Below are 27,874 nucleotides of genomic sequence, written 5' to 3' on the forward strand. Positions count from 1 at the left end.
CTCTCATCATAGTGGCTAGGAGATGCTGACTACCTCGCGTAGTATACAGGAGTTTGTGGGATCGATTTTCACCCTGACGCCTGCTGCTGTATATTTGGAGTTTGCGTCTCTCTCTCTCTCCGTGCTCCAGTGGATTTTTCTAGGGGTCCTCCGGGTTTTCTCTCCAAAATCAACGTCACGCTTTTAGACTCTTTATTTGGGACCCCGGGGTTCTGCCACAAGGTTCAGTTCAGGGGCTCTCCGACAAAATCGTCCACCGCTGAATTGTCACGTGGCTGCTTGTTACTGCACCCCCCTCCCCCTTTGCATTTTTCCAATTCTCACGACGGATTGAGTTGCAGGTGAAAAAACATTGTGCGCACAAAAATTCCAAATGTTTGTTTATCAAATTAGTTTTTTTTTTACCGAGAATCTTCAATGAAATGTCAACGCAAAGGCAACGATTACCCACGCCCCGTGCAGCCTGAACAGACTGTCGGGGTGAGTGCTGCGACTCGCGCACCTATAGAGGCCGGCACTGTGGCACCACCCCTGACCGACCGCCTTTGTCTCCCCGGCGGTGATGTTCACCACAGACCGCAGCAGCAGGCACACTCATTTGGGGCAGAGTGGACGTCGGGAGGCCCAGCACCGCTCCGGGGGGGAGGGTAAAGAGAGGGGCAGTCTGGGTGGTGGAGGGCTGGCGAAGTGTGTGGGATTGCCCAGCGAGGCAATCAGCTGTTGACCTCTAAGCGGTGCTGGAAGTGAAGGCTCCCATCCTGCTGCTGCTGCTGCTGCTCCTCCATGAGTGGGTGTGTGAGCGTGTCTCTGTGTGTGAATCTATTGGGTCTTCTGTGTGCATCTACGGGTCTCTGTGTGAATCTATGGGTCTCTGTGTGTGAATCTATGGGTCTCTGTGTGTGAATCTATGGGTCTCTGTGTGCGTCTACGGGTCTCTGGTGTGAATCTATGGGTCCTCTGTGTGTGAATCTATGGGTCTCTGTGTGTGTCTACGGGTCTCTGTGTGTGAATCTACGGCTCTCTGTGTGTGAATCTATGGGTCTCTGTGTTAATCTATGGGTCTCTGTGTGTGAATCTATGGGTCTCTGTGTGCGTCTACGGGTCTCTGTGTGTGAATCTATGGGTCTCTGTGTGTTAATCTATGGGTCTCTGTGTGAATCTACGGGTCGCTGTGTGCGTCTACGGGTCTCTGTGTGTGAATCTATTGGTCTCTGTGTGTTAATCTATTGGTCTCTGTGTGCGTCTACGGGTCTCTGTGTGTGATCTATGGGTCTCTGTGTGCTCTACGGGTCTCTGTGTGTGAATCTATGGGTCTCTGTGTGCATCTACGGGTCTCTGTGTGAATCTATGGGTCTCTATGAATCTACGGGTCTCTGTGTGAATCTATGGGTCTCTATGAATCTATGGGTCTCTGTGTGAATCTATGGGTCTCTATGAATCTATGGGTCTCTGTGTGCGTCTACGGGTCCTCTGTGTATGAATCTGCCCTCACTAAAGTCTCCTCTACCAGCCTCCCCCTCTCCTGCCTCTGGCTTCTCCTGCCAGGCCACTTATGCTCGATGGCCTTCAGCCCCGACATCGTTCGCGCTACGGACGTCTGTCTCGCGAACTCGTCTCTCGGCGCTCCTCTCCCCTCCTCCACGGCCTCCTCGCAAAACCCCTGCCACATTGTCTCTCTCTCCTGTCTGCCATCGCTCTCGCCTCCGCCTCTCCAAACCGCCCCCCCCCGGCCTGCCTCCCCCCCCCTCTTTCCGCCGCGTCCCTCGCCACGTCATCGGTCTCAGCATCACCGGCATGACGACCCTCCTTGCTCCCTCTTGCTCCCACCTGGCCCTCTCGTCTGGAGGTTGCCTCTCATGCCCCCTCTGCCCCCCTGTGCCCCCCTCATCCTGCCCGGCTCTTGCCAGGTTGTCCCGTCTCTCCTCATCTCTCACGCTCAGAGCTGCTCTCCCTGCAGCTGCTCCCCTCTGGGCGGCTCGGTCTGCACCGTAGCCTCTCCGCTCATCGTCAAGGCCTGTTCCAAGTTGGCTCTCTTGCCTTGGCCTCTTCTTCCCTCCGCTCCTCTCCCCCCTCTCTCCATGGGAGTTCCTGGCTTGTTCGTGCCGGCGATGCAACGCGCACACCTGTACCACCAACACCTGTACCACCAACACCTGTACCACCAACACAACGATCGGCACTATCGCCACACGTTCGTATTTACGTGATCCAACCCAAAAAACTCAATGATGGATATTTGTTGTGAAAACCTACGTTGAAAACGTAGGTTTTCGCGACCAATATGATCCATATTACAGGTTTTTGTAAACCCTTCACCACGCGACACAGCCAATTAGTAACAGGGTTGGTCACGTAAACAGAACTTGCCAATTCGTTACTAGTACAGCACTAGTCACACACACTGGGTGCGTAGCGAGTGAGGATAGTGAGGGTGGTGAGTGAATGAGTGCAGGTAGCGAGTGAGTGTAGTGAATGCGTGAGGGTAGTGACTGAGTCAGTGAGGTAGCGAGTGAGTGTGAAGAGTGAGAGCGAGAAAATCACTCACGCTGAGTCTTCCTCAACGTTGTTCTGAGGTTCTGGGGAGTCCAGGCAGAGTCCTGATGAGAGAGAGAGATACAGGATTCAACACTCCCTGGCTCACACCATACTCATTTCTCACGCTCGCTCCAAACACAAAGACCCCCTCTATCGCCTGAACAGACTGCTGGGGTCAAGTGGCGTTGATAGCGAGTAGCAGTAGCAACCTGGCACTGTGGCACACGAGGGGGTGGGTGGCCAGGGCTAGCGATGTTCACTACACTACAACCGCTACGCCAGGTACGCATTTGAGGCTGAGTCGACCTAGGGGAGTCCCAGGACCGGTTCAGATAATCGTCACGTACACACACGTACAGTTTAACACGCGCACACACACAGTTTATTGAACACGTGCACACACACAGTTTAACACGTTCACACACACACAAACAAATCCCCAATGTCTGTGTTCACTTTAATTATTTTTTTCAAGTAGAAACTTCAACTGAAAATGTCAATGCAAACACAACTATCCCCCCCCCCCCCATGTAGACTGTACCAGGTTGTAGGGGCAAGTGGTGTTAGTAGCGAGTAGCAGCACCTATGCAGGCATTGCCCTCGGGGGGCAGGGTCAAGGGTCAGGCACGGGGTCAAAGTCAGTAGCAGGGTCAAGGTCACGAACAGGGTAATATTCTTGGTTCTTTCGGTAAAGCCACGTAGAATGGAAATAATAAAATAATGAAATATTCAACAATAAATAGTCCGAAGTGAGGGTGAAGAAGGGGGGGGGCGGATGTGGAGGGGGGGCCGGATGTGGGGGAGGAGCCGAAGGTGAGGGGGGAGGGGCAGAAAGATGGCGTCTTTGCCACGTGCATCTGCTAAGGCGTCTCCTCCACTCGCTGCGTCTTCTCCCAGCTGATCGTCTCCTGCGCTCCAGCAGAGGTCTGACCCCACCACCCTCCTCCTGCTGCTCTCTCTCTCTCTCTCTCTGCGCTCTGTTCTCCCACGCAGCCGCTGCCGTCTTTGTCTCTCCTTGCTGCTGTGGCTGTGTGTGTGTGTGTGAGCGAACGCCTGAACGGCTAGAGAAGCGATGGAGTGATGTGAGCTGAGTGGATCAGCCTCTGTGGAGCAGGAGGAGGAGGCTCGTGAAGGACGCTGCTACTACTGGGCAGTTGGAGGTATACTCTTAGGTTTTTTGTCGGTAAAATCACGTAGGTAAAATAAAAATTAATAATAAAAATAATATTAATAGAAATAACAATATTGCCTCTGATACAGTCTATAACAAAGATACAGTCTATAATGTAGACTGTACACACAGGTACAGTCTATAATGTAGGGTGACTGACTGAGTGGGTGGGTGAGTGGGTAGTGGGTGTGTGAGTGACTGGGTGGGTGAGTGACTGGGTGAGTTGGTGGGTGAGTGCCTGAGTGAGTGGGTGGGAGATTGAGTGAGTGAGGGGATGAGTGGCTGAGTTGGTGAGTGAGTGACAGTGAGTGGGTGGGTGAGTTGGGTGGGTGGATGAGTGGGTGAGTTGATGGGTGAGTGAGTGGGTGAGTGACTGTTACATGGTTAATAATATATTTCCAATGATTAGTTTGTACCCATCATCACGGTAAAAGATTTAACTACACATATTTGTACCATCTTATTTGACAGGTACTATTCTAATTTACCGAGTGTTGACATCTCCCGCGTTTAACATTCAGATAAGCCCCTCCCCCCCTCCCCCTTGTATTTAAGAGCTTGTCACTTGGAATTTGCCTCACTTGATACAGTCAATTTAGCTGTGACGGTCCCACCTGACGACGGAGACTTGGGTTGCCTCCTAAAAGTCGTGATTTATTATTTTATTTCCATGATAATTTTTTATAATTTATTAATATTTTTACCTACGTGACTTTACCGAAATAACCTAAGAGTATGAATCCTTGCAATCACGAAAGCTTCAAATCTAGAATCAGTTGGAGGCAGTCGCCCTCCAGCAACAACGGAGGGCAGAGGAGCGACGCTCACAACAACGAGCGGAGCGCCGGGCGTTTAAAGCGCAGCGAGTATTCACAGTAGGGGGCACAGTTTGTTGCATCGGCCAGCCATCTGTCAGCCAACCCATGGTAGGTGCCTTGGGTTGACTGCCGAATGGCTGTTGTTGTTGTGTGAGCGTGTGGACACAACGCTGAGCGAACTCAACTTACGTTACCAAGGTTAGGTTCCAGAGGTACCGTTTGTAAGTCCAACTTGACTTCTGTCGATCCAAACGTGGTGTATGGCATGTACACCAAACACAGATGCAGATGCCACTGGTTCTTCACGTTCTGCAGATATAGATGCCACTGGTTCTTCACGTTCTGTAAATGTAGATGCCATTGGTTCTTCACGTTCTACAGACGTAGAATTCACTGGTTCTTCACGTTCTGCAGATGTAGATGCCACTGGTTCTTCACGTTCTGTACATGTAGATGCCACTGGTTCTTCACGTTCTGTAGATGTAGATGCCACTGGTTCTTCACGTTATGTAGATGTAGATGCCACTGGTTCTTCACGTTCTGTAAATGTAGATGCCATTGGTTCTTCATGTTCTGTAGATGTAGATGCCACTGGTTCTTCACCTTCTGCAGATGTAGATGCCACTGGTTCTTCACGTTCTGCAGATGTAGATGCCACCAGGGGCGGTTTCTTTATTAGGGCCGATTGGGCGACGCACCACCAATCTCATTCAACCACAGAGTCACGCGAGCCGTCACTGTGCCTCTGGATATAGTCCAATCAGCGTCATGCTATGTTCTGTGGAGTACCCGCCTCTTTTTGGGCGATTTCCCTCCAGCTGACAATCGCCCCGAGTGGTCCCATAGACTTACATTCAAAGATGTTTTTTTTCGAACGGGGGCGCTGCAATGCATTCTCTATGGCTTCAGGGAGGGCTCGCCCTAACGTGCTTACGTCATCATACGTGCTTACGTCATCATACGTAAGCACGTTTCATCCAACAATATAATTTGTCGCCACCTAGTGGAATCTTTAATAAAAGAAACTTGAGTGGTTTGTTTTAATAGTGAGTATAGAAACAAACAAGATGTATTGTAAGAGTCACTTTATTTTTCATTAATATTAAAGAAGTGAAGTTGCCTTTACATGCTTAAGCTGTTAATTTATCCATTGCATGGGTGGACCTTATCCTTATCAATCATCCAGACATTTGCCCCCCCTGAGAGATTTTGCAGGAGCCGCCCACTGGATGCCACTGGTTCTTCACGTTCTGTAGATGTAGATGTCATTGGTTCTTCACGTTCTGTAGATGTAGATGCCATTGGTTCTTCACGTTTCTGCAGATGTAGATGCCACTGGCTCTTCACGTTCTGTAAATGTAGATGCCATTGGTTCTTCACGTTGTGCAGATGTAGATGCCACTGGTTCTTCACGTTCTGCAGATGTAGATGCCACTGGTTCTTCACGTTGTGCAGATGTAGATGCCACTGGTTCTTCACGTTCTGTAGATGTAGATGCCATTGGTTCTTCACGTTCTGCAGATGTCGATGCCACTGGTTCTTCACGTTCTGTAAATGTAGATGCCATTGGTTCTTCACGTTCTGTAGATGTAGATGCCACTGGTTCTTCACGTTCTACAGATGTAGATGCCACTGGTTCTTCACGTTCTACATATGTAGATGCCACTGGTTCTTCACATTCTACAGATGTAGATGCCACTGGTTCTTCACGTTTTGTAGATGTAGATGCCACTGGTTCTTCACGTTCTGTAGATGTAGATGCCACTGGTTGTTTGCGTTCTGCAGATGTAGATGCCATTGGTTCTTCACGTTCTGCAGATGTAGATGCCACTGGTTCTTCACGTTCTGTAGATGTAGATGCCACTGGTTCTTTACGTTCTGTAGATGTAGATGCCACTGGTTCTTCACGTTTTATAGATGTGGATGCACCACTGTCATCTATTGTGCGTGGAGGTTGAACTTACGACTCTCGTTCCAAACGGGCAACTGGACAAATGGGACAGGTTATTTGATCATCTCTCAAAGTCCTGAAGTTGAATGTTTCTAAGTGACGCTAGTTGCCCGTACAAACTCGAACGTTTCCCCGCAGCAGCGTCTTTGCATCTGAGTGGCGTTCACGATGAGCTGGGGCTACCTGACACAGCTGCTGGAGGAGGTTCACCGACACTCCACATTCCTGAGCAAGCTGTGGATCACCACCTTCCTCATCTTCCGCATCGTTCTCACGACGGTGGCCGGCGAGTCGATCTACTACGACGAGCAAGGCCGCTTCACGTGCAATACGGCGCAGCCCGGCTGCGAGAACGTTTGCTACGACAGCTTCGCGCCACTATCGCACGTCCGCTTCTGGGTGTTCCAGATCATCGCCGTCGCCACGCCCACCATCCTGTACCTCGGCTTCGCTGTGCATCGCATCACCAGGTACACACGTCCCCGGAGGGAGTGTTTCACAGCGGGGGGGGGGGGAATTTGGATTCTAGACACACGCAGACACACGCAGACACACGCACACACAGACACACGCAGACACACGCACACACAGACACACGCACGCGCACGCAGACACACACACAGACACACGCGGACACATGCACAGACACACACAGACACACGCAGACGGGGCCACACGCAGACACACACAGACACACGCAGACACACACAGACACACGCAGACACACACGCAGACACACACGCACACAGACACACGCAGACACACACAGACACACGCAGACACACACAGACACACGCAGACACACACAGACACATGCAGACACACGCAGACACACGCAGACACACACGCAGACACACACGCAGACACACACAGACACAAGCAGACACACATAGACACACGCAGACACACACAGACACACGCAGACACACACAGACACACGCAGACACCACACACACGCAGACACACACACAGACACACGCACACGGGGCCACACGCGCCAAAGACAAAAGTCCCCCCGCGTAGTCTCCAAAGGCCGTCGGGATAAGTGCTTCTCGCGAGCGGCGCTTCAAAGCCCACGAGGGGGTCTGTGGCCAGAGCCACGCCGGCTGCGTTTGCCTCCCCGGTTGGCGAAGTTCTTGCACGTCGCACCAGGTGCTCACTTGACACTTCAAGCGTCTCTCAGAGGCGACGATCGGGAGTGGGATCCCGGACAGCCCCCGTGTCCGTCTCTGTTGGTCGTCGTGATGTCGCGTTTTGCAGCGAGCGAGCACTTTCACTCGCCCACGACGCTTCACACCGAGCGGTGGGACTTGAACGGCGCCGCCGCCGCCGCTCTCTGCCGTGGTCAGGATCGAGCTAAAGCGAGACCAACGGAACAAGCGGGCCAAGCGAGTCGACCGTGCGGTTGAATGCACGGAGGAGGTGGAGGTGGAGGAGGAGGAGGTGGAGGAGGAGGAGAGGTGGATGTGGAGGAGGGAGGAGGAGGAGGGTGAAGAAGAGAGCAAGCGGGAGCCTTGGCAACACAACGAGCGTTGGAGGATCAAGTCTGACGGGCTGATGGCGGCCTACACCCTCCAGCTGCTGGCGCGTACGTTGGCCGAGATGGGCTTCCTGGCAGGCCAGTACCTGCTCTACGGCTTTGAGGTGGCCCCACGCTTCGAGTGCGTCCGCCACCCCTGCCCACATCGCGTGGATTGCTTCGTGTCTCGCCCCACGGAGAAGACCATCTTCCTCCTGCTCATGTACGCCATCGCCGCCCTCAGCCTCCTGCTGGAGTTGTCCGAGATCTGCTACCTGGGGCTGGGCGCCTTCCACGACTTGCTGAGCGGGAGCAGGTGGGGGGAGGGCACGCGGGGGGGGGGCACGCGGGGGGGGGTGGGGGCACGCGGGGGGGGGGGGGGCGCGAACGACGCCTTGTCGGAGGTTGATAATAGTTTTTTCACCGATGGGTTTCATGCTTCAGCCACCGTCGTGTTGCAGAGCAAATGCACCGGTCTGTCTGCTGTCCGCCTGATGATGCTGGTTGTGATCACTGGACGAAGCGTCGTACTCAGATTGTAGATCGTTGAAACCTCATTTGCCAGTAAAAATATGATAATTGGTTTTTTACCCTTCTGTCTGGCAACAAAACTGACACCTTTTTTACAAGGAGTCATGTTTGCATAGACCACAATACCTGCGGTCGGAATGCAAACAAAAAACACAACTCTGATAATGTATGCACTGTCCTTGAAGTCGATTGATCTACACCCGAGACAGCTTTCCTTAGAGCCTAGTCTCACATGGTGTTGAACCAGATGATGCCAAAAGGCGCACAACTCAAAGACAACGCACCATCAGAGTATGAGAGCTCGGGGTGAAGCATTTACACCATTGGAACCTCATTTGCCAGTAAAAAATATGATAATTGGTGTCAGTTTTGTTGCCAGATAGAAGGGTAAAAAACCAATGATCATATTTTTTACTGCCAAATGAGGTTCCAATGGTTGTCGGAGGTCGTCGGCTTCGGTGTTGGGTCGTGCGAGTGGCCGAAACGTCGTGAGAATTGTTTTATTATGTTTAATTTTTATTGCTTTATTACTTCCCTTCTACGTGACTTTACCAAAAATATCGTGACAAATATAAGAATAGGTTTCAGCAGCTGCGTTAGCATGATAACGCCACACGGAAACCTCCCGCAAGGAATCATCTCACTGCATTGGCCACACACACGGTACGTGTGATGAACATGCAGAGAGATAAAACACGCTCTGGTAGTATATGACGATGATGACGATGACGACGATGAATTGACTTTGAAACTGATTGGTCCCCACCAGAGACCGCTTTGTCTAGAGGCTGGTGAGTCTCACCCCGAGCTGTGAAGGTGCTGGCAGTGAAAGTGTCCTCTCATCCAACAGCGTCAGTGAGACCAGCCTCTAGAGAAAGCGGCGCTCTCTGGTGGGGACCAATCAGTCACAAAGCGTCGTCGTCATTGACTACCAGAGCGTGGTCCTGTCGGCATGTTCACCACACGTACCGCATATGTGTGTGTGGTCGATGCAGGGAGATGATTCCTTGCAAAAGGTTTCTGTTCGGTGTGTGGGACAGATATGTAGTAGTGTAGTGTATAGTGTAGTGTATAGTAGTGTAGTGTATAGTGTAGTGTAGTAGTGTAGTGTATAGTGTAGTGTATTTGTTCACAGCTATCTATATAAATGTTATGTGTAGTGTATAGTGTTGTGTATAGTGTAGTGTATAGTGTAGTGTATAGTAGTGTATAGTGTAGTGTATAGTAGTGTATAGTGTAGTGTATAGTAGTGTATAGTAGTGTATAGTGTAGTGTATAGTAGTGTATAGTGTAGTGTATAGTAGTGTATAGTGTAGTGTATAGTGTAGTGTATAGTAGTGTATAGTGTAGTGTGTTGCCAGCGATGTATATAGTGTTTTGTATAGTGTAGTGTATGTGTTCACAGCTGTCTATATAGATGTGTGTGTAGTGTATAGTGTAGTGTATAGTGTAGTGTATAGTGTAGTGTATGTGTTCACAGCTATCTATATAGATGTTGTGTATAGTGTAGTGTATAGTGTAGTGTAATGTGTTCACAGCTGTGTATATAGACGTGTGTGTGTGTGTGACGTAGGTCCGCGGAGGGCAAGCAGGCGGCCCTCACGACGCTGGAGGCTTCCCGGGTGAAGGTGGCCCAGGGCAGCCAGCGCGTGTCGCCGGTGCCCCCCCTCCCCGCCCCCCCCCCGGGGTACCACTCGCTGGTGGGCGCCGCCCCGGACGGGAACGGCGCCGGGTGAGTTTCACGAGGAGCGCTCACATCGCTCCTCACGCGTCACGGCGATAACTACTATCATTCATCATCGTCGTTGTCGAGGTTTTTGGGTTTAGATCGCATTAGCCACTATACACTGCACTGTACACTATACACTACTATACACTACACTACACTATACACTACACTATACTACACTATACACTACTATACACTACACTATACACTACACTACTATACACTACACTTTACACTACACTATACACTAGACACTACACTACACACTGCACTACACACTACACTACTATACACTACACTATACACTACACTATACACTACTTTACACTACACTATACACTACTATACACTACACTATACACTACACTACTATACACTACACTATACACTACACTATACACTAGACACTACACTACACACTGCACTACACACTACACTACTATACACTACACTATACACTACACTATACACTACACTACACACGCAATATAACCCAGACAAACCCTCTATCGTGTGCAGTGTATTCACATATTGTTGTCAATGAAAACTCTTGAAATTCAACTCGTTTTCTAGGGTGGCGGCTCCGGGCGAGCCGGCGCCCCCGGCAGCCCCGGCACCAGCACCAGCAGCAGTAGCAGCAGCAGGAGCAGCACCAGCAGCAGCAGCAGCGGCAGTGGTGGCGATGTCGCCGCGTGAATTGTGTCAGCTGCGTGAGGAGCTGCGGGAACTCCAGACGGAGTTGGGGCTGACGCTGAGGCCGCCCCCCCGCCGCCAGGAGGCCCCCGGACAGGCCGCTGGTGACGTCGCCGCTGGTGACGCCGCTGGTGACGCCGCTGGTGACGCCGCTGGTGACGTCGCCGCTGGTGACGCCGCTGGTGACGCCGCTGGTGACGCCGCTGGTGACGTCGCTGGTGACGTCGCCACCGCCGCCCCTCGCACGGTGTGGCTCTAGCGCCAGAGCCAGTTTCACTCTCCGCCCGCTACACCCTCCCCCCCCCCCCCCCCGATGCGCCGCCCCCGTTGTGATCGTCTTTTTTTTGTCGACGTTCTCTGTCGAGATTCAAGCGGCAGGCGGCCGCCACGCTGAGCCACGTGACGTGACGGGGAGGGGGGGGGGGGGGGGCACGTCGTTGACCCACGCGATGTGGGGGGGGGGGGGTGGGGGGCACGCCGTTGACCCACGCGACGGTGTGGGGGGGTGGGGGGGGGCAGCCCGGCACCCAGCCTCGTAGCTGGGGGGATTCAGCTCTGCTCTGGGTTTGTAACCCAGCGGAGCGTTGAGAGTTCAAGTCTCCTTAGAACGCGTTCTTTGTGGCATCGTGGCTTATCGCATTGGGCCGACGTATAAATGTACGAGTCGGGGGGGGAGGGGGATGTTTGATTAAAGCAACGCAAATCTTTTCGTTACTTTAGCTTCTTAATTTGCGTGAGTTTCTGTTTCAATTTTTTTCGTTAAACCTTCTCCCATCGCTGGTTGAGAGGCGTTGGGTTTAGCGTTGCGCACGTCGTTATGAGGGCGTGACAGCCCGCTGCGGTTTACATTGACAAAGCAAAAGGCATTTCAGATGTTGGCTATGCGGTTTGGGAACAGCTGTGGGCAAATGTGAACAGCAGGTGACACGGTGTTGTTGTGTTTATTGTTTTTCTGAATCTTTAATTTTTTTATTGGGAAATGGAAATGATGCTTGTGTGTTTCATGTTAATTTATGCTAATTGAGTAACTGTCATGTGATCAATCGCACGTGTGATTACAATAGGAACGTCCTTAAACGATTTTTACTTCATACGGAACCGCGCTGTAGAAACGTGAGCCCAATGGCAAAAATGGACCTCAAATTGATTGGTAAGATTGTGCAATTAAAGAAATTTCCCGAAACAACGGTGTACCTGTGAGTGTGTGTAGCTTTGTCTAATAAATGCTTATCAATTGGCAAGTACAGTGAGGGAAAAAAGTATTTGATCCCCTGCTTATTTTGTACGTTTGCCCACTGACAAAGAAATGATGAGTCTATAATTTTAATTGTAGGTTTATTTTAACAGTAAAAGACAAAATAACAACAACAAAATCCAGAAAAACGCATGTCAAAAATGTTAAATTACGATTTAAAGCTTTCGTGACTGCAGGGATTCATCTTCTTGGTTCTTTCGGTAAAGTCATCACGTAGAAGGGAAATAATAAAATAATAAAAACAGGTGAGGACGGCTGCTTGTGTTGTGGCCGAAACGTCGTGAGAATTAATTTATGTTTTGTTTTTATTATTTTATTACTTCCCTTCTACGTGACTTTACCGAAAGAACCAAGAAGGTCAAAAATGTTATAAATTGATTTGCATTTTAATGAAATAGACAGGCGCAGTAGGTCGAGATAGAACCCACGACCTCCTGTAGACCAGACGAGGTAGTCAACATCTCATAGCCACCGTGTTGATAAGAGAAAGTGAGAGAGACACAGACTCCAAGTATACGGCAGCAGCTGTCAAAATCGGGATCGAACCCACGACCTGTAGACCAGACGAGGTAGTTAACATCTCACAGCCACCGTGGTGATGATGATGATGAGAGAGAGACACAGACTCCAAGTATACGGCAGCAGCTGTCAGAATCGGGATCGAACCCACGACCTCCTGTAGACCAGGCGAGGTAGTTAACATCTCACAGCCACCGTGGTGATGATGATGATGATGAGAGAGAGACACAGACTCCAAGTATACGGCAGCAGCTGTCAGAATCGGGATCGAACCCACGACCTCCTGTAGACCAGCGAGGTAGTTAACATCTCACAGCCACCGTGGTGATGATGATGATGAGAGAGAGACACAGACTCCAAGTATACGGCAGCAGCTGTCAGAATCGGGATCGAACCCACGACCTCCTATGGAGCTGCACGGATCCCTCCAGTGCAGACAAGTTTCTGATGGATGTGAAAGTGACGTGACCCTGTCAGCTCCACGCGGCACGGCCAACGGGAGACGTTTGTCACTCGAACGGTCGCTCAGTGACTGCCTCTGGTGGTCATCGCCAAGCGGGACGCCCAACTCCACAGTCGGCGTTGTGGGTTTGCTCTATAAGAACGCAATTGCTTTGCGCTAAAGTAGTAACGAATTTAAACTAAACTATTTAACCTTCTTGGTTCTTTCGGTAAAGTCACGTAGAAGGGAAGTAATAAAATTGTAAAAATAAAACATAAATGTATGGGTTATATATTTATTATTTTACTAGCGGAAGTACCCGGCTTTGCCCGGGTAAAAAATATATTTCTTAAAAACCTTACATATATATACACAGATACTAAGGTATTGTCAAAGCCCGGTGGGCTGTTTGTAAATTTCTCCACCAACAAATATATAAGAGGCTTTCACAAGTCCAAAAAGTTGTAGAAAGTGTGGGGTAAATAGTTGATGTCAAAATGTTTCCGAAAATTGCGGTCTCCCCCCCCCCCCCCCCTCAAAAAATATCTTTACCCCTCGTAGGTATATATACTAACAACACCTTACATACAACAGAGGAAGTGGTATCTATTGACTCTGTAGTAGTATCTACTGACTGTACCGTAGTATCTACTGAGCCATGTGTAGCTACTGACTGTGTAGTAGTATTTAGTGACTGTAATAACTACTGACCATTGTAGTATTTACTGGGCCTACAGTAGTATCTACCGACTATATACTCGTAACGACTAACTGTATAGTATCTGCTGACTCTATAGTGTATCCACTGACTATAGTAGTAACTACAAAATCTATAGCAGTATCTACTCACTCTATAATAGTATCTACCGACTCTAGTAGCTACTCACCGTAGCAGTATGTACTGACTGTAGTGGTATATACTGACTGTTTTAGTATTTACTATAGCGGTATCTACCAACTCGATAGCAGTATCTACTATCACTACAGCAGTGTATACCGACTGAGGTCGTACCTGCTATCACTACAGCAGTGCATACTGCTGTGTTGGTACCTGCTATGATGACAGCAGTGCATACTGACTGTGGTGGTACCTGCTATGATTACAGCAGTGCATACTGCTGTGGTGGTATCTGCTATGATAGGAGTACATATTGTGGTGGTGGTACCTGGTATGATAACAGCAGTGCATATTGACTGTACTCATTCACCCTCACCATTCACCACTCACAACTCACCCTTACCACTCATCCTCACCACTCACCCTCACCACTCACCAATCACCACTCACCCTCACCACTCACTCTCACCACTAACCCTCACCACTAACCCTCACCACTCTCACTCACCACTCTCCTCACCACTCACCACTCACTCTCACCATTCACCCTCACTAATCACCACTAACAACCGCCACTCACCCTCCCCACTCACCCTCACCACTCACCCTCACCAATCACCACTCACCCTCACCCCTCACCACTCTCCCTCACCACTCTCCCTCACCACTCTCCCTCACCAGTCACGCTCACCACTCACGCTCACCCCTCACCCTCACTACTCACCCTAACCACTCTCCCTCACCACTCTCCCTCACCACTCTCCCTCACCAGTCACGCTCACCACTCACCACTCACGCTCACCCTCACTACTCACCCTAACCACTCACCACTCACCCTCAACACTCACCCTCACCGCTCACCACTCACCCTCACCACTCACCCTGACCACTCACCACTCATCCTCACCAATCACACCCTCACCAATCACCACTCACCCTCACTGCTCACCCTCACTGCTCACCCTCACCACTCACCCTAACCACTCACGCTCACCCTCACCACTCACCCCTCACTAATCACCATTCACAACCGCCACTCACCCTCACCACTCACCACTCACCCTCACCACTCACCCTCACTACTCACCACTCATCCTCACCAATCACACCCTCAACAATCACCACTCACCCTCACCACTCACGCTCAACACTCAACCCTCACCACTCATGCTCACCACTAACCCTCACCACTCACCCCTCACTAATCACCACTACCAACCGCCACTCACCCTCCCCACTCACCCTCATTAATCACCACTCACCCTCACCACTCAACCTCACCCTCACCACTCACCCACACCACCACCACTCTCCCCCTCACCACTCTCCCCCCTCACCACTCTCCCCTCACCACTCTCCCCCTCACCCACTCTCCCCCCTCACCACTCTCCCTCTCACCACTCTCCCCCTCACCACTCTCCCCCTCACCACTCTCCCCTCACTACTCTCCCCCTCACCACTCTCCCCCTCACCACTCTCTCCCTCACCACTCTCCCGCTCACCACTCTCCCCCTCACCACTCTCTCCCTCACCACTCTCTCCCTCACCACTCTCCCGCTCACCACTCTCCCCCTCACCACTATCTCCCTCACCACTCTCCCCCTCACCACTCGCCCCCTCACCACTCTCCCCCTCACCACTCTCTCCCTCACCACTCTCTCCCTCACCACTCTCTCCCTCACCACTCTCCCCCTCACCACTCTCCCCCTCACCACTCTCCCCCTCACCCCTCTCTCCCTCACCACTCTCCCCCTCACCACTCTCCCCCTCACCACTCTCCCCCTCACCACTCTCCCCCTCACCACTCTCCCCCTCACCACTCTCTCCCTCACCACTCTCCCTCACCACTCTCCCTCACCACTCTCTCCCTCACCACTCTCTCCCTCACCACTCTCCCCCTCACCCTCTCTCACCACTCTCCCCCTCACCACTCTCCCCCTCACCACTCTCTCCCTCACCACTCTCCCCCTCACCACTCTCCCCCTCACCACTCACTCTCTCCCTCACCACTCTCCCCCTCACCACTCTCCCCCTCACCACTCTCCCCCTCACCACTCACTCTCTCCCTCACCACTCTCTCCCTCACCACTCTCCCCCTCACCACTCTCCCCCTCACCACTCTCTCCCTCACCACTCTCTCCCTCACCACTCTCCCCCTCACCACTCTCCCCCTCACCACTCTCTCCCTCACCACTCTCCCCCTCACCACTCTCTCCCTCACCACTCCCCCTCACCCCTCCTCCCTCCACCACTCTCCCCCTCACCACTCTCCCCCCTCACCACCTCTCCCCCTCACCACTCTCTCCCTCACCACTCTCTCCCTCACCACTCTCTCCCTCACCACTCTCTCCCCTCACCACTCTCCCCCCTCACCACTCTCCCCCCTCACCACTCTCCCCCTCACCACTCTCCCCCCTCACCACTCTCCCCCTCACCACTCCTCCTCACCCTCTCTCCCTCACCACTTCCCCCTCACCACTCTCCCCCTCACCACTCTCCCCCTCACCACTCTCCCCCTCACCACTCTCCCCCTCACCACTCTCTCCCTCACCACTCTCCCCTCACCACTCCTCCCCCTCACCACTCTCTCCCTCACCACTCTCCCCCTCACCACTCTCCCCCCTCACCACTCTCCCCTCACCACTCTCCCCCTCACCACTCTCCCCCTCACCACTCTCCCCCTCACCACTCTCTCCCTCACCACTCTCTCCCTCACCACTCTCTCCCTCACCACTCTCCCCCTCACCACTCTCCCCCCTCACCACTCCTCTCCCTCACCACTCACTCTCTCCCTCACCACTCTCACCACTCTCACCACTCTCTCCCTCACCACTCTCTCCCTCACCACCACTCTCCCTCACCACTCTCCCCCTCACCACTCTCCCCCTCACCACTCTCCCCCCTCACCACTCTCCCCCTCACCACTCTCCCCCTCACCACTCTCCCCCTCACCACTCTCTCCCTCACCACTCTCCCGCTCATCACTCTCCCCCCTCACCACTCTCTCCCTCACCACTCTCCCCCTCACCACTCTCCCCCTCACCACCTCTCCCCCTCACCACTCTCCCCCTCACCACTCTCCCCCTCACCACTCTCCCCCTCCACCACTCTCCCCCTCACCACTCTCTCCCCTCACCACTCTCCCGCTCACCACTCTCCCCCTCACCACTATCTCCCTCACCACTCTCCCCCTCACCACTCTCCCCCTCACCACTCTCCCCCTCACCACTCTCCTCCCTCACCACTACTCTCCCTCACCCTCTCTCCCTCACCACTCTCCCCCTCACCACTCTCCCCTCACCACTCTCTCTCCCTCACCACTCTATCCCTCACCACTCTCCCCCTCACCACTCTCCCCCTCACCACTCTCTCCCCTCACCACTCTCCCCTCACCACTTCTCTCCCTCACCACTCTCCCCCTCACCACTCTCTCCCCTCACCACTCTCTCCCTCACCACTCTCCCCCTCACCACTCTCCCCCTCACCACTCTCCCCCTCACCACTCTCTCCCTCACCACTCTCCCCCTCACCACTCTCCCCCTCACACTCTCCCCCTCACCACTCTCTCCCTCCACTCTCCCCCTCACCACTCTCCCCCTCACCACTCTCTCACTCACCACTCTCTCCCTCACCACTCTCCCCCTCACCACTCTCCCCTCACCACTCTCCCCTCACCACTCTCCCCCTCACCACTCTCTCCCCTCACCACTCTCCCCCTCACCACCGCGTCTCCCCTCACCACCGCGTCTCCCCTCACCACTCTCCCCCTCACCACTCTCCCCCTCACCACTCTCTCCCTCACACTCTCCCCCTCACCACTCTCTCCCCTCACCACTCTCCCCCTCACCACTCTCCCCCACCTCTCCCCTCACCACTCCCCCCTCACCACTCCTCTCCCCTCACCACTCTCCCCCTCACCACTCTCCCCCTCACCACTCTCTCCCCTCCCACTCTCCCCCTCACCACTCTCCCCCTCACCACTCTCTCCCTCACCACTCTCCCCTCACCACTCTCTCCCCCTCACCACTCTCTCCCTCACCACTCTCCCCTCCCCACTCTCCCCCTCACCACTCCTCCCCCTCACCACTCTCCCCCTCACCACTCTCCCCCCTCACCACTCTCTCCCTCACCACTCTCCCCCTCACCACGTCTCCCCTCACCACTCTCCCTCCTCACCCCTCCTCCCCCTCACCACTCTCCCCCTCACCACTCTCCCCCTCACCACTCTCCCCCCTCAACCACTCTCTCCCTCACCACTCCTCCCTCACCACTCTCTCCCTCACCACTCTCCTCCCCTCACCACTCTCCCCCTCACCAATCTCTCTCCCCTCACCACTCTCTCCCTCACCACTTTCCTCCCTCACCCACTCTCCCCCTCACCCACCTCTCCCCCTCACCACTTCTCCCCCTCACCACTCTCCCCCTCACCACTCTCTCCCTCACCACTCTCTCCCTCACCATTCTCCCCCTCACCATTCTCCCCCTCACCACTCTCTCTCTCACCACTCTCCCCCTCGCCACACTCCCCCTCCCCGCTCTCCCCCTCACCACTCTCCTCCCCCTCACCACTCTCTCCCTCACCACTCTCTCCCTCACCATTCTCCCCCTCACCATTCTCCCCCTCACCACTCTCTCTCTCACCACTCTCCCCCTCACCACTCTCCCCCTCACCACTCTCTCCCTCACCACTCTCCCCCTCACCACTCTCCCCCTCACCACACTCTCCCTCACCACTCTCCCCCTCACCACTCTCTCCCTCACCACTCTCCCCCTCACCACTCTCTCCCTCACCACTCTCTCCCTCACCACTCTCCCCCTCACCACTCTCTCCCTCACCACTCTCCCCCTCACCACTCTGCTCCTCACCACTCTCTCCCTCACCACTCTCCCCCCTCACCACTCTCCCCCTCACCACTCTCCCCCTCACCACTCACTCTCTCCCTCACCACTCTCCCCCTCACCACTCTCCCCTCACCACTCTCCCCCTCACCACTCACTCTCCCCCTCACCACTCTCCCCCTCACCACTCTCTCCCTCACCACTCTCTCCCTCACCACTATCTCCCTCACCACTCTCCCCCTCACCACTCTCCCCCTCACCACTCTCCCCCTCACCACTCTCTCCCTCACCACTCTCCCCCTCACCACTCTCCCCCTCACCACTCTCTCCCTCACCACTCTCCCCCTCACCACTCTCTCCCTCACCACTCTCCCCCTCACCACTCTCCCTCTCACCACTCTCCCCCTCACCACCACTCTCCCTCACCACTCTCTCCCTCACCACTCTCCCCCTCACCACTCTCCCCCTCACCACTCTCCCCCTCACACTCTCCCCCTCACCACTCTCCCCCTCACCACTCTGCACAGCATGGACGGGTTGTGCTTTTTCTGTAGGATTTTATTGTTTGCGTACGTGATGTTCAGATTTGTGTACTATGAATTTTAGGTGCATCTTGTAATTTGATTGTTTGTTGCGGATGAACCCAAATCAACAGCCGAATGGCTCACGGGGTAAATCCTAATAAAAGAAACTGAAACTGGTGTTGCACCTGAAACGTCGTGATTTATTTTAATACCTACGTGACATTAAGGACAGAACCACAATATGGATTCCTGCAGTCACGAAAGCTTAAAATCAAGGTCACAATGTGGGCTGATTAGTTATTTTGCTTTCATTCTTCACCGCTCTACCAAGATACATGCATGAGAAGACTCAGGATGCCATGACGTTCATCAGCCAATATTCCACGCCCCATCTCTTCATCACCTTCACTTGCAATCCCAAATGAAAGCAGATACAGGTTTACCTTTATCAAAACCAAAAGCCACCAGACAGACATGACATCTTAGCAAGGGTCTTAAAACTCAAAGTTTATGACCTCATCATGCTTATTACGACCAATGAAGGCGGCGTCTTTGGATAGTGCCAAAAACGTGAGTGAGTGGGTAGGTGGGTAGGTAAGTGAGTGGGTGAGTGTGTGGGTGGGTGAGTGAGTAGGTGGGTGGGTAAGTGAGTGGGTGAGTGGGTAGGTGGGTAGGTAAGTGAGTGTGTGGGTGGGTGAGTGAGCAGGTGGGTGAGTGAGTAGGTGGGTGAGTGGGTGGGTGAGTGGGTAGGTAAGTGAGTGGGTGGGTGAGTGAGTGAGCAGGTGGTGAGTGAGTAGGTGGGTGAGTGGGTTGGTAGGTGGGTGTGTGGGTTGGTGTGTGGGTGAGTGAGTAGGTGGGTGAGTGGGTAGGTGGGTGGGTAAGTGAGTGTGTGGGTGGGTGAGTGAGTGAGTAGGTGGGTGAGTGAGTAGGTGGGTGAGTGGCTTGGTAGGTGGGTGTGTGGGTTGGTGTGTGGGTGGGTGGGTCAGTAGGTGGGTGAGTGGGTAGGTGGGTGGGTAAGTGTGTGGGTGGGTTGGTAGGTGGGTGTGTGGGTTGGTGGGTAGGTAAGTGAGTGGGTGGGTGAGTGAGTGAGTGAGCAGGTGGTGAGTGAGTAGGTGGGTGAGTGGGTTGGTAGGTGGGTGTGTGGGTTGGTGTGTGGGTGATTGAGTGAGTAGGTGGGTGAGTGAGTGAGTGTGTGGGTGGGTTGGTAGGTGGGTGAGTGGGTAGGTGGGTAGGTCAATGAGTGGGTGGGTGAGTGAGTGAGCAGGTGGTGAGTGAGTAGGTGGGTGAGTGGGTTGGTAGGTGGGTGTGTGGGTTGGTGTGTGGGTGAGTGAGTGAGTAGGTGGGTGAGTGGGTAGGTGGGTGGGTAAGTGAGTGTGTGGGTGGGTGAGTGAGTGAGTAGGTGGGTGAGTGAGTAGGTGGGTGAGTGGGTTGGTAGGTGGGTGTGTGGGTTGGTGTGTGGGTGAGTGAGTGAGTAGGTGGGTGAGTGGGTAGGTGGGTAGGTCAGTGAGTGGGTGGGTGAGTGAGTGAGCAGGTGGTGAGTGAGTAGGTGGGTGAGTGGGTGAGTGAGTGAGCAGGTGGGTGACTGAGTAGGTGGGTGAGTGGGTAGGTGGGTGAGTGGGTAGGTGGGTGGGTAAGTGAGTGTGTGGGTGGGTGAGTGAGTGAGTAGGTGGGTGAGTGAGTAGGGGGGTGAGTGGGTTGGTAGGTGGGTGTGTGGGCTGGTGTGTGGCTGGGTGAGTGAGTAGGTGGGTGAGTGGGTAGGTGGGTGAGTGGGTAGGGGAGTGGGTAAGTGAGTGTGTGGGTGGGTGAGTGAGTGAGTAGGTGGGTGAGTGGGTAGGTGGGTGAGTGGGTAAGTGAGTGTGTGGGTGGGTGAGTGAGTGAGTAGGTGGGTGAGTGGGTAGGTGGGTGAGTGGGTGGGTGGGTGAGTGAGTGAGTAGGTGAGTGAGTGAGTAGGTGGGTGAGTGGGTAGGTGGGTGAGTGGGTAGGGGAGTGAGTAGGTGGGTGAGTGGGTAGGTGGGTGAGTGGGTAGGTGGGTGGGTAAGTGAGTGTGTGGGTGGGTGAGTGAGTGAGTAGGTGGGTGAGTGGGTAGGGGAGTGGGTGAGTAGGTGGGTGAGTAGGTGGGTGAGTGGGTAGGTGGGTAGGTGAGTGAGTAGGTAGGGGAGTGGGTGAGTAGGTGGGTGAGTGGGTAGGTGGGTGAGTGGGTGGGTGAGTGAGTAGGTGGGTGAGTGGGTAGGGGAGTGGGTAGGGGAGTGGGTGCCAAAAACGTCGTCTTCCTCATACTCACATTTCGGTCTACATGAGGGAAACAATGAATGCAAGACACATTGACACATGTATCAGTGCTGAGCTCCCTCACCCCCATCAAGACGCTGCCCTTTGTCTACGTGGTCTGCAACCAAATGGCCCATGGCCCATGTGGCCAGTTCTATCCAAATGCGCCATGAATGCAAGACCAAAGGTGCACCAAGTGGTATCCATAGAACTACTTGAAAGATGCTCAGTCGGCACATGATGGCTATCCTTCTATATTGTCACAGAAATACTGAGCGAGATGGATTTCAAACAACGCTCACACCTGCCACTAATTCGCTAATGAAGGTTCACAACCGGTGGATCGTTCCCTACTGCCCTCTCCTGTGCAAGATCTTCCAGGCCCACTTTAATTTGAAATTCTGCTATTCTAAAATAAGCCATCCAATGTGTTTGCCAATACATCAACAAAGGCTCTGACATGGCTGTCTTTGACATACAAAACAGAGGGCCAAAGTGTGCATGAGCTCTAACAATTTTTTCAAAGAACATGCATAATCAACAATGACGTAATCAGCAACAATGACGTAATCAGCAACAATGACGTGATCAGCAACAATGACGTAATCTGCAACAATGACGTTCTCTGCAACAATGACGTATTCAGCAACAATGACGCAATTTGCTGAATTATTGGCTTCCCCATCCACAACCACCCCACCCACTCACCCACTCACTCACCCACTCACCCACCCACTCACCACTCACTTACCCACTCACTCACCCATTCACCGACTCACCCACTCACTCACCCACCCACTCACTCACCCACCCACTCACCCACTCACTCACCCACCCACCCACTCACTCACCCACTCACCCCCACCCACTCACTCACCCACCCACTCACCCACTCACTCACCCACTCACTCCCACCCACCCACTCACCCACTCACCCACTCACTCACACACTCACCCATTCACTCACTCACCCACTTACTCACCCACTCACCCACCCACTCACCCACCCACCCACCCACTCACTCGCTCACCCCACCAACTCATCCACTCACTCACCCACCCACTCACCCACCCACCCACTCACTCACTCAACCCACTCACCCACCCACTCACTCACCCACTCACTCACACACACACTCACCCGCTCACCCACCCACTCACTCACCCACTCACTCACTCACCCAATCACCCACCCACTCACCCACCCACTCACTCACTCGCCCACTCACCCACCCACTCGCCCACTCACCCACCCACTCACCCACTCACTCACCCACTCGCCCACCCACTCACCCACTCGCCCACACCCATCCATGACGTCATGCCCCCCCCCCTCACGTCCCCCGCGTCCCCAGAGTTGCGGGGAACATCCTCCACTCGGTGAGTCGAGCGGCGTTCCGGCGTCACCCCTCGCTGACTCACAACAACGACGACGACCACGAGAATAAACTCGCAACGTGTGCTCTAAGTAATACTCGACCCCCCAAGGCTCTCCGTGATAATACGTCGGTGATTGAGTTCTCAATGCGGGAAGTCTGCCGAGTGGTGCAGCGTAGCCCCATTCGCTAGGCCGCACTCAAGCGCCTCGAATTGTTGATTTTAATTCGAGTTTAATTTTTATTGCTTTAAGCTATAACTTGAATGTATCGATTTTCAAATGTCGCGTTGGAATAGTTCGTTTATTGTCAGCTTACATTACGTTCTCGTCGATAATTGAATGCAACTTTTTTTTATTTCAACGAATAAAAACGCGGCCCGGTTATTGCTCGTAAGCCTCGGTCTCGCCTGAATCTTGGCCGCAAATCGGGGCACGCGGCCCCGCATGGGAGAGCTCCGTGTAGACGCGTACTTTTATTATTTATATAACCAAGGCCACGTAAAAATTAACACCGTTTAACAATCGCATTGGTTTACAAGTACAGTTGTTTTCTACAAGTTGAATTACGTGTTAATAAATGACCACTCACCCACTCACTCACCCACTCACCCACTCACCCACTCACTCAACCACTCACCCACTCACTCAACCACTCATCCACCTACCCACTCGCCCATCCACTCACTCAACCACTCATCCATTTACTCACCCACTCGCCCATCCACTCACTCACCCACTCATCCACTTACTCACCCACTCGCCCATCCACTCACCCACTCACTCACCCATCCACTCACCCATCCACTCACCCACTCACTCATCCACCCACTCGCCCACCCACTCGCTCACCCACCCACCCACCCACTCACCCACTCACTCACCCACCCACTCACTCACCCCACCCACTCACCCACCCACTTACCCACTCACTCACCCACTCACCCACCCACTCACCCACTCATCCACTCACTCACCCACTCGCCAATCCACTCACTCACTCACCCATCCACTTACCCACTCACTCATCCACCCACTCACCCACCCACTCACTGGCTCACCTACTCACCCACCCACTCACCCACCCTCTCACTCACCCACCCACTCACTCACCCACTCACTTACCCACTCACCCACCCACCTACTCACTCACCCACTCACTCATCCACTCACCTACTCACCCACCCACTCACTCACCCACCCTCTCACTCACCCACCCACTCACTCACCCACTCACTTACCCCCTCACCCACCCACCTACTCACTCACCCACTCACTCATCCACTCATCCACTCACCCACGCACCTACCCACCTACTCATTCACTCACCTACCCACCCACCCACTCACTCACTCACCCACTCACCCACCTACTCACTCACCCCACCCACTCACCCCACCCACTCACCCCACCCACTCACTCAAACCCACCACTCACTCACCCACTCACCCACTCACCCACCTACTCACTCACCCCACCCACTCACCCCACCCACTCACCCCACCCACTCACTCAACCCACCCACTCACTCACCCACTCACCCACTCACCCACCCACCCACTCACCCACTCACTCACCCACTCACTCACTCACCCACCCACCTACTCACTCACTCACCCACCCACCCACTCACTTACTCACCCACTCACTCACCCACCCACCCACTCACTCACCCACCCACCTACTCACCCACTCACTCACCCACCCACTCACACCACTCACTCACCCACTCACCCACCCACTCACCCACCCACCACCACCTACTCACTCACCCACCCACTCACCCACCCACTCACCCACCCACCTACTCACTCACCCACTCACCCACCTACTCACTCACCCCACCCACTCACCCCACCCACTCACTCAACCCACCCACTCACTCAACCCACCCACTCACTCACCACCACTCACCCACCCACCCACTCACCCACCTCACTCACCCACTCACTCACCCACCCACCTACTCACTCACTCACTCACCCACCACCCACCCACCCACTCACTCACTCACTCACTCACCCACTCACTCACCCACCCACTCACTCACTCACCCACTCACCCACCCACCTACTCACCCACTCACTCACCCACCCACTCACTCACCCACTCACTCACCCACTCACCCACCCACTCACTCACTCACCCACCCACCTACTCACTCACTCACCCACCCACTCACTCACTCACCCACTCACCCACCCACCCACCCACTCACTCACTCACCCACTCACTCACCCACTCACTCACCCACCCACTCACTCACTCACCCACTCACCCACCCACCTACTCACCCACTCACTCACCCACCCACTCACTCACCCACTCACTCACCCACTCACCCACCCACCCACCTACTCACTCACCCACCCACTCACCCACCCACTCACCCACCCACTCACCCCACCCACTCACCCCACTCACTCACCCACTCACTCACCCACTCACTCACCCACTCACCCACCCACCTACTCACTCACCCACTCACTCACTCACCCACCCACTGCTATAAATTTTCACGAAATGAATGGCTTCGTTAGGCTACCATCTGTGGCCAGGTCGCTTCTGAAAAAGAGCCGGGTAGCTCAGCGGCCCTTTCCTGGTGAGAAAAGAGTTGAGTGTTTATGGCCTCGGAGCAGCGCTAGAAAATGGACAATTTGTAATGCGTGTAGTTTAATCGATCAGAATAGCTGGAACAATCCCCAATCCAAAATGCTTTCATAGATCCTAGACAACATACGTACGTCTATCATCTCTTCTCCCACCGTAATGATCATGTCTCCTCGATGTGTGCGACGTTGCTACTTTAGCGAATCGGCGGCGTTGCGGTGGTGATAACAAAGGCTCAGCCTCTTAAGCCTCACCTTACCATATTAATAAAAAGTGTGCCGTACCTGGCCCTTCCCCTCTCTCCAACCATTATATATACGGAGTGGTAGCTCTTGCAATCTCTCATTTACTTGATACAGCTGTCGTGGCTGTGACGGTTTCACCTGAAGACGGAGGCTTGTGTTGCCTCCGAAACGTCGTGAATTTTTTAATTTGTTTTATTTTACTTTTGTTAATTTAAATGTTTTACCTACACGGTGACTTTACCGAAAAAAAAAACCTAAGAGGTGATTACACCGTGCTGCAGTCTCTAAAAGCCGAGTTCAGTTGTGGACCTTGATGCCAACCAACAGCAGCACCCCCCTTGATTGGTGGTCATTGTCAGGCTGGGTCCTCACTGCGCTTCAGGCTAACCGACACGTCCCTGTGTGTCTCTGCAGTTGTCATCATCGTCGTCGTCGTCGTCGTCATCATGAGTGGCAGCCCCTCCACCTCCATCTCTTCAGCTTCGGGAGTTTGCGAGGAAGCTTTGGTCAGTGTTTGCGATTGCGTTCATGTCGCCGTGTGCTTACAATGCGTTTGAGACAATCGCTTTAGGCCGAGTGTTGTTTCGTGTTTGAGTGGGTTGTTGGGTGAACACAGCCTGGTGGTATAAGTTATGGAATCTACATCATGATACCTCCTTTGCCAGTAGCAAGATATAGTAATAGGGGTTTACCCTTTTTATCTGGCAACACAACCGACACCTTTATACAAGGGATCGTGTTTGCAATGACCACAACACTTGCAGTCAAAATGCAAACGAAATAGAGATGACCCTGATAATGATATGCACTGTCCTTGAAATTGATTGGTCCACACCCGAGACGGCTTTCATTTTTATCACATTGGTATTTTAAATTAAATATGAAAAAAAATTTTCCTTAAAAGTGGAAAATTTTGGCAAAAATTTTTTTCAAGAAAATAAATTGTCACGCACAACGAGTCTGTGTGCAAAATGTCAGCTCGATTGGATCACGGGAAGTGGGTTAAAAAACGACCGAAAGATTTGCACGGTCGTAAGCGCGCAAGCAAGCAAGCAAGTGAACTTAATATAAAGGATTTTAAAAAATGTAACTACGTGACATTACCGAAAAATCCAAAGAGTATGAATCTTTGCACAGCAACGCGCGCATTGAGGGGTGTTGCTCACTCCTAATGGCTCGTGTGTGTGCGCGTTTGCTTTGTGTGTCTGCGCACGTGTGTGTGTGCGTTGAACTTCTTCCGCACCATACTTAGCCGACTGTGCGCTCACCGGAGATGCGCGTGTTCTTGGTGTCGGCGTGTCTCTTTTGTAACAAGCCGGCGAGCAGATAAAGTGTTGCGTGATTACGATTTGCGCAACGATTGCTTCGAGGGCGATTTCAACGCGAGGGTGACGTGTGACGACCGCCTCTCTCTCCGTCTGTCCCGCAGGCGGTGAGGCCTGTGCCTCTGCTGCTGCGTCTCTTGCGCTCTGTCGGTGGTGGCGGTGGTGGCGGGTGGTGGCGGTGGTGGTGGTGGCGGCGGTGGTGGTGATGGCAGTGGTGGTGGAGGTGGCAGTGGTGGCGGAGGGTTTTGTGGCAGTGGCGGCAACAGCGTCAGTGGCAGTGGTGGCAGGGGTGGCGGTGGATGCGGTGTCGGCAGTTGTGGCGTTGGCGGTGGTGGCGGTGGTGACGGCGGTCGTGGCGGTGGTGGCGGCGGTGGCGGCGGTGGTGTTGGCGGTGACGGCGGTGGTGGTGGCGGTGGTGGCGGTGGCGGTGTTGGTGGTGGCGGGTGGTGGCGGTGGTGGTGGCGGTGGCGGCGGTGGCGGCAGTGGTGGTGGTGGCGGTGGTGGCGGTGGCAGTGGTGGTGGCCGTGGCGGTGGTGGCTGTGATGGTGATGGTAGCAATGCTGGCGAGGCGCTGCTCCTGCTCAAGGCGCTTCTCCTCCTCGACGCGTTTCACGTTGGCGAGACACTTCTCCTCCTCCTCCAGATTCTTCTCCTCAGGACACTTCATCTCGAGATGATGCTTCTCAT

General features: G+C 53.7%; 1 protein-coding gene across 1 annotated transcript; it reads left to right on the forward strand.

The window, feature by feature from the left end:
• Positions 1 to 3,325: 3,325 nt before the first annotated feature.
• On the forward strand, positions 3,326 to 23,201 carry LOC133339545 (gap junction gamma-1 protein-like). The gene is made up of 7 exons (XM_061547651.1): positions 3,326 to 3,459; positions 6,614 to 6,945; positions 7,825 to 8,310; positions 10,099 to 10,257; positions 11,030 to 11,194; positions 22,988 to 23,012; positions 23,184 to 23,201. The coding sequence occupies exons 2-7, from the start codon at positions 6,644 to 6,646 to the stop codon at positions 23,199 to 23,201; spliced, it is 1,155 nt and encodes a 384-aa protein (XP_061403635.1). The 5' UTR covers positions 3,326 to 3,459; positions 6,614 to 6,643.
• Positions 23,202 to 27,874: the final 4,673 nt, after the last annotated feature.

The sequence above is a fragment of the Lethenteron reissneri genome, unplaced genomic scaffold (genome assembly GCF_015708825.2).
Source record: "Lethenteron reissneri isolate LAM-NWPU_2019-01 unplaced genomic scaffold, ASM1570882v1 scaffold_1880, whole genome shotgun sequence".
In the NCBI taxonomy this organism is placed as follows: domain Eukaryota; kingdom Metazoa; phylum Chordata; class Hyperoartia; order Petromyzontiformes; family Petromyzontidae; genus Lethenteron; species Lethenteron reissneri.

What these genes read in the sequence shown, in the direction of transcription:
- LOC133339545 (XM_061547651.1), top strand. Translation starts at nt 6,644, where the DNA reads ATGAGCTGGGGCTACCTGACACAGCTGCTGGAGGAGGTTCACCGACAC. An exon ending in GCTGTGCATCGCATCACCAG is followed by an intron (nt 6,946 to 7,824) that starts GTACACACGTCC and finishes TGCCGTGGTCAG; the next exon opens with GATCGAGCTAAAGCGAGACC. An exon ending in CCACCGCCGCCCCTCGCACG is followed by an intron (nt 11,195 to 22,987) that starts GTGTGGCTCTAG and finishes CCGCGTCCCCAG; the next exon opens with AGTTGCGGGGAACATCCTCC.